Here is an 11,077-nt window from a genome sequence, read left to right as displayed (position 1 = left end):
AATATAGAGCAGACATGTTCATGTTTATTGCTATGTCGAAAATGCCGTTCTTGAAATGATTGATTGAAGCTGATTTAAGCTTGTTTAGAAAATGCCTACAACCTTCAATGAAAATATGACGTTTACATAAACGTTCATACATCTTGAGGAACTCTGAAAATGTTATTACTCCTAAACATTTGCGACTGCTAACGGCTACGAGATCTTTTGTTCCCATCTCTTAAGTCCTTAAGAACCATTTGTTTCACTACGATTTTCTCCTTCTGTTGTCACTAACTGCGATCCTTAATCAAACAATGTTAGGCCCAAATGTCACTTCGAACTAACTAATTTTAATCTCCGACTAACTTCCAACTAGTACAATAGAAATTCATAATTATAGCACGCTGGTACAGTCAGCAGCAGAAGTTGCTAAGCGGGCCAGGTGTTCAAAATGATCTTGAGGCGACTTTATTGTTAAGAGAATAAGAGCGTGTCAAAGTCATTTTGAACACCTCGCCTGCTTAGCAACTTCTGGTGCTGACTGTATATAAGAACATCGCAACGCCTCCCGCGTAATACATATCTTTACCGCACCTTCATTACTTCCACTCTTAACCTCGAAACGATCAACAATGTAATATAAGGCCCAAATTGCGCTACTTTTAGCACCGTATTCGTTTTTTTTTTTTCAGTCTCTGCTTCAAAATTCTAATATACTTAATCCCGACAAGACTATGACATTTTTAAAGGTAATTTAAACATTTGCAAAAATTTATGGTTGACCAATGCATGAAGGTCATAAAATTTTCACCATAACGCACTTACGTTAAAGATTACGTTTTAAAGCTTATCTAACATATAATAACGCTCACGATATCAGCAATTTGCAGCATTGTAAACTATAGTACTAATAATATACTTAATATCATTTTAAAAATAAATTGTTCTAACTATATTTGTAACTAAATGATCTTTTAATAACATCTTTGGTATCATTATTTCATGTTTAGTGTGACCAGTCTGACTTTTGCTACATCGCTAATTTCTGGGACAACTTCATCGTTAAAACAATTGCAATTACGTGCGTACAGTCGCCATCAAATATATCGGAGCGCCCGAGGTGCTCAAAAATATCTGAACACGCACTCTAAGGCCTTGACAAGAGAGTGCGTGTTCAGATATTTGTGATCACCTTGGCCGCTCCGATATATCTGAAGGCGACTCTACATCATCGTCGTTTATATATTTTATCTGACAGTACAGATTATCTCCATTTTAAAAATATACTGCGTATACCTATGCGTAAAACAAAAATATTTCTAAGGATAAAACTTCAATTGTACCTACAGTCCAGTTTACAAACATCTTTTCAAGCTAACGTTCCAAAAATATATTTACGCGACAGTATTGTCAGTGTCTTAGAAGCGTGCAAATATATTTTTATAACGTTGGCTTGTAAACATGTTTTTGAACTCAACTGTACATGTTTATGAATATATGACACACACAGTAAAGATTGTTTTCTTAGGAAATGAAAATTCAGACTGATCACGCTATGAGGGTAAAATGTGGTTAAAATTATTCTTACGATGACTGCAGAGATTTGTCTAGTACAATTGGACTAGCAAAATTTAATAGTATTACTTAAGAAACTTTTCATAGACTAGAACATCGCAGGTTTAGGTACGAATGAATCGTGTTAGGCTGTTAGCATACTTTCTTCATCAACATTAAAACATTTAAGACAAACACACTTGGCAGACAAGCTCCTCGGATTGTAGGGTAGGGTTTTTAACCTTTAAAAGAATAACCTTTCGTTCTAAATTATTTCGAAAACATATTGAGATATTAAAAACGACTTGGACGCATTTAATCCGGATTGGCGGGAACGTACAAACGATAGGGTGGAGTGGAGGAAAGGAGGGGAGGCCTTTGCCCAGCAGTGGGACACTAAACCAGGCTAACAAAAAAAAAGAGATATCATTTCATTTACCCTTGAAAACACCTGTTATTATTTCCCTGTACTGGGACTCTAGTCTATAATAAGCTTCTCAAAACATACATTGCGTATTTAATAATTAACGTACTCTAGTAGTTTAATAATTACATAATTTGTACAGTATCCAAGCTCTTTAGCAAACATTTCCGGTTAATTTTAGATACTTTCTGCTGCTTCAACACTAGATTACAGGATTACATGGAACATAGATGCAAGATTCGATCTGAGCTAGGCATAGGGTTCCCTAGAGGAATCATGAATAAATTGACACATATCTGTCCTCATTAGATGCATCAGGGATTTCTATTCCATTTCTCGTGACGCTTTGACTTGATATTACACGAAAGTATACGTTACTATGTTTGCGCATTGGGGTGTGTTTGCTGTTTGTTTATTATTATAATAAAACAGAAATCGTCCCTCTGGCTGCCAATTTTAATTTTGTAAATAGGTACCTAACCAATTAGATTTATAAATACAGAACAATTACACACGAGTGCAATAAATTGTTTAAAATCCATTATACTACACATTAAACTTGGCAAACGCAGTCAAGTTGTTGGTTTTGGACCTTTAATACTTCCACCTTCCAATGAAAACAGATAGAGGTGACAATGTGATGGAAAACGAAAACTCTTTTCGTTGCTTATCGTGAATTATTATACCTCTTGGCTTGCATTATTCCATTTTACGAGGAAATAGTAAATAAAAGGCCAAAAAGTAGGCAACTCTTCGCACTGAATTAAGGCAAAAGTGCGATATTTTTTTTAACTTTACTAATATCGAAAGCAGCAAAAGCACTAAGCCTTCAATCCATAAACTATCCTAGAGTCAAATATTAAAATTATGTTAACAATTAGATCTTATAAAACATTAAAATTATATTGCAACCATTATCTCGCCAACTTTCTCTCGTTAAATCAATAAAACAATATGAGTAAAATCACTTACAAATAAATAAGACTACAAAAAGTATAAAATGAAACTATGAAAAAGATACAGATGAAAATGCTTTCAGGAACCACAATATGATCATTACTTATAAAAATGTATAACTTAGAGCACGCGTCGTTGAATGAAATAATGATCGCGTCGTTATTACAATATATAATACAACATAACATTATACATGATAACGATGATTTACCCGTTTAGTCATTCATGAAAGAGACACAATAACACGAAACATGAGGTACATGTTAATAAACTACTACATTATCAGAACACGTTATTTTCGAATTCCAAAATTTTTGTAATATATACTTTTATTGTTTTAACGAACACTATAATTTCGATATATTTTCGGTAATTTGCAGCAGACTTGCTTGAGCTGCTGCTGTTCTGTTACCGTGTCTTTTTTGTGAGCAACACTCTTCCTACCTGTCCATTATACGACTTTTCATTCAAAATTATCATTTCTGATTACGAGTCGGCAAGCATTTGAAGTCTGACAAACAACTTCGGAGCAGAATGTAACAAACCAAAAGATGATTTAATGTGCTATGTTAAAATATAAAATTAGAGCGCTTATATGATAGAAAAAAAACATAATTGCACGTTTCCTCCCGTACACTCAAAATAAGAACACCAAACGATCTTCCAAAGGCAAGTGAGGCAAAATTTGTCATATACATAAAAATTCAAGTGCTGCAGTTGCTCAACTACATCAATTTGGTATACAGTATGACAATCGCATAAATCTCCTTTACCGCACCTACTCAACAGGCAACTGAAAGAATAGACTTGTTCAGTCAAGCAAACAATGGTGCGCTTCAACAATAGCCCTTAATAGCCATATAATTACTAAAATGCTGTTGTCTGTTTTTTAGTTATATGGGAGCGAATGTGTTAACAGCACATCTATTTGGTCAGTTGCATGTGGTTTATATACATCGCAATAGGCGACCCCTATATGGTTTAATCGTTACCTTTCGGCCTAGCTATGACGCAGTACCTCATTTGTACTCTTCCATGAAGCGCTTGCAAGTGTGCACGAGGTTGATGAACGTCGGCCGCTGCTTGGGGTCGAGCTTCCAACAGATCTTCATGAGGTGCTCGTATAGCTCCCAGGGGCAGTCTTTCGGGTTGGGGAAACTGAGACAAACAGAAACAAATCATTGTACTTTGCAACTTATTAAAGGTTTACATTTATATATGACGCAATAAAACAAGATATGCTCTTCCAGTCAATGACTTAAGGTGCAGTGCGTTCAGCTAGCAGCGTTTTGAAAAATTGTATCGCTTTTATGATCATAATAAGGTTGCCAAAAATATGAATTACAATCTTGAGGCCTTCTCTAGTAACTTTATCGATTCGAAACCTGATTAAACAACTTTTGCTCGATATAATTTTTGATCGAAATTATCGATAACTTTTTATTGTTATTTAACTACGGCGCGTTAAGACTACAACCCTAGAAACTGGGATCCTACACTCCCAGTGAGCGAATATTGCAAGAGCAAATGCAATGTCATAAATCCATAACCAATAACAGTATTACGTCGTTTACATAGTAAGCTGATATTTAAAGTTATTTGATTTCATATCGTTATTATAGTTATTATGCATAATCCTATTACATGATACTTTATTGGGTCACGTTAAGCGTGAAAATGATATTATAAATCCCGTTATCATAAAGTAGCGATATTTTAAGCTGTAGTGGCTATTCAATAAAAGTTTATGAATATTTTTAGTGACAAAAATAACTTAAAAATTAAATTTGTATTAATAAACAAAATAAGAATTAAGAAGAAGCGCTGGTGGCCTAGCGGTAAGAGCGTGCGACTTTCAATCCGGAGGTCGCGGGTTCAAACCCCGGCTCGTACCAATGAGTTTTTCGGAACTTATGTACTTACGAAATATCAGTTGATATTTACCAGTCGCTTTTCGGTGAAGGAAAACATCGTGAGGAAATCGGGCTAATCCCAATAAGGCCTAGTTTCCCCACTGGGTTGTAAGGTCAGATGGCAGTCGCTTTCGTAAAAACTAGTGCCTACGTCAATTCTTGGGATTAGTTGTCAAGCGGACCCCAGGCTCCCATGAGCCGTGGCAAAATGCCGGGATAGCGCGAGGAAGAAGGAGAAACAAGATAAGAATTATGTAGTAGAATGCCAAGTAGGTTTATGTCCCTAATATTTACCTACGTTATGACAGTCTAAAGCCCCGTCTCCATGTCGCGCGGCAAACTATCGGTATCGTCTTGGGTCGTCCCATTTGTTTTTCGTCAAGTTCTTAAATTAGTCCTATTCTGCTTTCGTCACGCATTCTACATTGAAATCCACCGACGATTGTGACGACTGTAGAATGAGTGACGAAAGCAAAATAGGACTAATTTAAGAACTTGACGAAAAACGAATGGGACGACCCAAGACGATACCAAACTATCGAACATTGGCTCGCGAGGCAGCCGCGCGCAATGGATACCGGGCTGCCGCGCGAGCCAACTCGATCTGAGATCGAGCTACCTCGCGAGCCAAAATGTTCGATAGTTTGCCGCGCGATATGGAGACGGGGCTTTAGATGACATTTCTTAGAATTAAGTAGCATTAATTAAAATGGCGGTCGGCGCTTATGCTATTATCAACAACGCTGCAATACTAATGCGCTACTATGCCACGTAAGCGTCAACCGCCATAGGTACTATTACGACATAGGTATATTCAAACATAATTACAGAAAAATAATGTAAAAATATGAATTTGAAGATAATTTTGTTTTTTAATATTTAAGTATACGGAGTTTTGTCTTATTTGTAACTTTTTTTAGATAATGCCTAAATATTTATTTTGTTTTCAGGCTCTGGAGGTTAATATCAATTTGGATGAAACTTCAAAAATATTTTACAAGGTTTTATGGCCAGGATAGCGAACTAGTTTAGAAATGTTGAATCACAGTTACGTCCACCTGTTGCACTGTTGTCGCAGTAGGTATTACTTTACCACCGATTATGTGCGTATACAAGGCTCTCGTGCATATTTTCCACATCATTACGCCGTACGACCGCACGTCGCACAGCATAGCCTACTCCGGGACGGTCCTCTCTCTGGGGGGGCGCTCGTTCAAACTTATAGGTAACCTACAAGATCAATTCAGTTCATGGACTCACCAAGAAGCTCCCTCCAAACTTGGGCACTTCGACGGCCGCGCGCGTGAATATCTCCCACGTCGTCACACCGGACGAACACACGTCGCTCTTCATAGGTAACCTACAGGAACAATAAACTCGTCTATTGGACTCACCAGGAGGCTCTCTCCAGGGGCCGCTCGTCGTCAAACTTGGGTACTTCTACGGCTGCTCGCGTGAATATCTCCCACGTCGTCACACCGGACGAACACACGTCGCTCTTCTTAAGTAACCTACAGGAACAATAAACTCGCCTATTGGACTCACCAGGAGGCTCTCTCCAGGGACCGCTCGTCGTCAAACTTGGGCACTTCGACGGCTGCGCGCGTGAATATCTCCCACGTCGTCACACCGTACGAACACACGTCGCTCTTCATAAGTAACCTACAGGAACAATAAACTCCTCTATCAGACTCACCAGGAGGCTCTCTCCAGGGGCCGCTCGTCGTCAAACTTGGGCACTTCGACGGCCGCGCGCGTGAATATCTCCCACGCCGTCACGCCGTAAGACCAGACGTCGCTCTTCGTCGAGAAACTGTACGGTTTCACAGCAGACTCGGGGGCGTACCTATATAAATTAAAAATTTATTTTATTTTAACTACTAATGAAAGTCACTTGAAGATAGCAGGCTGTTAACTGTGTTCTTGTAATCTTCAAGTGCACGGGTGCAACGGCAATGCATTCGTTAGAAATTTTTTATTTTTCAGTCTGTAGTACAAAGCAATAAAGTTTAAATCGAGGTTTAAGTATCAAATAAAATCAAATGAAATAGGTAAAAGACGTGAACTGCTGAATCAAACTTAAAAAAAAAAACTAAAATGACTTCAGTTACTTTTTATAAACAATATTAATGTGTATTTCTGTGCCGATTCACCGCATTGTCCGTGTACGTGAGATGATATGATAAATAATTTATTTGTAGTTTCCACTTGTCACTGACCAGTTGACGGGCAGAAGCCTCAGCGTCTTGAGCCGGTAGTTATCCTCCTCCCGCGGCAGGATCCGCGCGAGCCCGAAGTCGGAGATCTTCACGTGGTACTTGTTCACCACGAGGATGTTGCGCGTCGCCAGGTCGCGGTGCACGATTCCTTTCGAGGACACGTGGTCCATGCCCTAGAAGAGACCGTTCTTTAGTATGACTGGCAGTATTGTTGAAATTTAGTAATCAGGGTAGGGTTGTGGATAGCTCAAAGAATCGAAGACCGGCTATGAAGCGACTGGAAGGGAAAGCGATACCTAAGGCTCAATGGAAATTTGTAAAAGTAAAAGTGTTGAAAAGAGGACAGTTTAGAATATTGTAAGTTAGTCTTAAGAAAGGGAATTCTCCGCTCGCGTCGTTTTCCCTACTAAAACACTTGCCTTCGCCCATATTGTGCAATATGAAATTGCTTTCTTTTTAAACTTTTATACCACATAATACAACATATCACAAACGCGAACAAACAATATAGAACGCTATTGCCGTGCGCGAAGTGTGATTATCATTATAAAACACATCTGCGAGGCGGGCAAGTAGAATAAATAAAACGTTGTGACAGTCGTAAGTTTTTGAATTGGAATTATAAATGTGTTAATAATTGAAATAAAGGTACCAGTACTCACAGAGGCGATGTCGAGGCAGTACTTGAGCAGGTGCGCGGTGCGCAGCTTGTCGCCCTGGAACTTGAGGTAGTAGTTGAGCGAGCCCTCCTCCAGGTACTCCATCACGATGAGCACGTCGCCGCCCGCCCACGAGTAGCCGAGGATCTCCACGATGTTCACGTGCACCAGGGACTGAAAGATACATAGTCCCAGTACTCACAGAGGCGATGTCGAGGCAGTACTTGAGCAGGTGCGCGGTGCGCAGTTTGTCGCCCCGGAACTTGAGGTAGTAGTTGAGCGAGCCCTCCTCCAGGTACTCCATCACGATGAGCACGTCGCCGCCCGCCCACGAGTAGCCGAGGATCTCCACGATGTTCACGTGCACCAGGGACTGAAAGATACATAGTCCCAGTACTCACAGAAGCGATGTCGAGGCAGTACTTGAGCAGGTGCGCGGTGCGCAGCTTGTCGCCCTGGAACTTGAGGTAGTAGTTGAGCGAGCCCTCCTCCAGGTACTCCATCACGATGAGCACGTCGCCGCCCGCCCACGAGTAGCCGAGGATCTCCACGATGTTCACGTGCACCAGGGACTGAAAGATCCATAGTCCCAGTACTCACAGAAGCGATGTCGAGGCAGTACTTGAGCAGGTGCGCGGTGCGCAGCTTGTCGCCCTGGAACTTGAGGTAGTAGTTGAGCGAGCCCTCCTCCAGGTACTCCATCACGTTGAGCACGTCGCCGCCCGCCCACGAGTAGCCGAGGATCTCCACGATGTTCACGTGCACCAGGGACTGAAAGATACATAGTCCCAGTACTCACAGAAGCGATGTCGAGGCAGTACTTGAGCAGGTGCGCGGTGCGCAGCTTGTCGCCCTGGAACTTGAGGTAGTAGTTGAGCGAGCCCTCCTCCAGGTACTCCATCACGATGAGCACGTCGCCGCCCGCCCACGAGTAGCCGAGGATCTCCACGATGTTCACGTGCACCAGGGACTGAAAGATCCATAGTCCCAGTACTCACAGAAGCGATGTCGAGGCAGTACTTGAGCAAGTGCGCGGTGCGCAGCTTGTCGCCCTGGAACTTGAGGTAGTAGTTGAGCGAGCCCTCCTCCAGGTAGTCCATCACGATGAGCACGTCGCCGCCCGCCCACGAGTACCCGAGGATCTCCACGATGTTCACGTGCACCAGTGACTGAAAGATAGATAGTACCAGTACTCACAGAGGCGATGTCGAGACAGTACTTGAGCAGGTGCGCGGTGCGCAGCTTGTCGCCCTGGAACTTGAGGTAGTAGTTGAGCGAGCCCTCTTCGAGGTACTCCATCACGATGAGCACGTCGCCGCCCGACCACGAGTAGCCGAGGATCTCCACAATGTTCACGTGCACCAGGGACTGAAACATAGATAGTCCCAGTACTCACAGAAGCGATGTCGAGGCAGTACTTGAGCAGGTGCGCGGTGCGCAGCTTGTCGCCCTGGAACTTGAGGTAGTAGTTGAGCGAGCCCTCCTCCAGGTACTCCATCACGATGAGCACGTCGCCGCCCGCCCACGAGTACCCGAGGATCTCCACGATGTTCACGTGCACCAGGGACTGAAAGGGAAACGTGGTTTTAATATCGCTTGATTATATGCATTAATATGGTAATTACCTAACCCAGAGGTCGCCAACCAGGCCTGCAACTTCGAGTTCAAGATGTAGATCGGTTCGTTTGCGATTAACTCCTCTCTTTAAAAGTTTACCGACCACTGACCTAACCAAATCCGAATTGCATATTGGTTTATTAAACAAACCTAAAACGTAATAGTACAACGAAAACATAGAAGCTTTAATATTGAACTATAAATAAGAAATCAGAGAAATTGAAAGAATAACCCCCTTATTCATAAAACTTTACGAGCCTGAATTAGTTTAATTATGTTTTATCCCTATCTTACAAATACATAAGTCACAATGACAGACGTTTATGAATAACTGCACTCCATCACGCCCTTGAACACGTGCCGTAGTTACCCTGTATAATTACCTTCATGGTCTCCAGTTCATTCTTGAAGTCCTCGTAGAGCGTGGAGTTGCGCTCGGCGGCGTTGCGCGTGAGCTTCACCGCCACCTCCTTGCGGTCCGACTCCTGGTTGGCGCACTCCATCACGCCCTTGAACACGTGCCCGTAGTTACCCTGTATAATTACCTTCATGATCTCGAGCTCGTTCTTGAAGTCCTCGTAGAGCGTGGAGTTGCGCTCGGCGGCGTTGCGCGTGAGCTTCACCGCCACCTCCTTGCGGTCCGACTCCTGGTTGTCGCACTCCATCACGCCCTTTAACACGGGCCCGTAGTTACCCTGTATAATTACCTTCATGATCTCGAGTTCGTTCTTGAAGTCCTCGTAGAGCGTGGAGTTGCGCTCGGCGGCGTTGCGCGTGAGCTTCTTCACCGCCACCTCCTTGCGGTCCGACTCCTGGTTGTCGCACTCCATCACGCCCTTGAACACGTGCCCGTAGTTACCCTGTATAACATAATGAATATTTTATTAGGTATCAATTCAATTCAATTCAATTCAATTCGTTTAATACGGTGTAAACGTACATGTCAATAAAATACAAAGAATAAAAACACACACACACATCTAAAACTAATTAAACCTAAAACAACACACACGTCAATTAATTTAAAGAAAAAATATTACACAATATTAATACCCACAAAATAAATTCTTAAAATAATTATATAATCAATGTCCATAAAATTCATTAATACTATAAAAGGCTTTGTCAATTAAATAGTTTTTGAGTTTACTGACAAACATCTCATAAGAAGTTGCCTCTTTGATTTCCGGGCTCAAGCTATTGAATATTTTTACGCCAACTACCCTCAATGAGTTGGATGCTTTCGCTAATCGCGCAAATACCGCTTTAACATCTCTTCCCGTTTTTCTTTGTTCTGGGCGTCGCATTTCAAATTCACCCTTGTGCTTCCACATATATTTCGCAACTTCCAGAATGAATAAACTAGGGACCGTCAGAATTTTAAGTTTTTGGAAGTATTGTTTCGTCGGAGTAAAAGGCGGAACCCCAGCCAATATCCTAACGGCTCTCTTTTGTAACACAAAAACCCTTTCTCTATCAGCGGCCAGGCCCCACAGGTCAATTCCATACTGAATAATGGAGTTTACGTAAGCATAATATGCCATGCGGACATTTTCACAAGAGAGGGTAGGAGAAAGACGTGACAGCGCGAAAGATGCCTGAGCCAATCGACCGGTAAGTAAGTCTATGTGCTTATCCCATTTTAATCCACAGTCAAATTGAAAACCTAAAAATCTCGTATCATGTACCTGTGGCAATTTTACGTTGTTGATTTCAATGTCAAGGGGAGTTTGATAAATACCGCTTAGCCAA

General features: G+C 41.7%; 1 protein-coding gene across 1 annotated transcript in view; it reads right to left on the bottom strand.

The window, feature by feature from the left end:
* Positions 1–1,185: 1,185 nt before the first annotated feature.
* Positions 1,186–11,077, bottom strand: part of LOC134798228 (tyrosine-protein kinase hopscotch) — a 36,467-nt gene continuing 26,575 nt past the window's right edge. Inside the window, exons 18-23 of the mRNA XM_063770601.1 lie at positions 10,033–10,185; positions 8,906–9,076; positions 7,050–7,222; positions 6,527–6,676; positions 1,720–4,075; positions 1,186–1,686 (exon numbers count right to left, since the gene is read on the bottom strand). Coding sequence (XP_063626671.1) covers positions 3,937–4,075; positions 6,527–6,676; positions 7,050–7,222; positions 8,906–9,076; positions 10,033–10,185 — 786 coding nt within the window. The 3' untranslated portion in view covers positions 1,186–1,686; positions 1,720–3,936. The remainder of the gene's footprint in view (positions 1,687–1,719; positions 4,076–6,526; positions 6,677–7,049; positions 7,223–8,905; positions 9,077–10,032; positions 10,186–11,077) is intronic.

This window comes from Cydia splendana, chromosome 16 (assembly GCF_910591565.1).
Source record: "Cydia splendana chromosome 16, ilCydSple1.2, whole genome shotgun sequence".
NCBI lineage: Eukaryota > Metazoa > Arthropoda > Insecta > Lepidoptera > Tortricidae > Cydia > Cydia splendana.
This window is presented reverse-complemented; position numbering and strand designations above follow the sequence as displayed.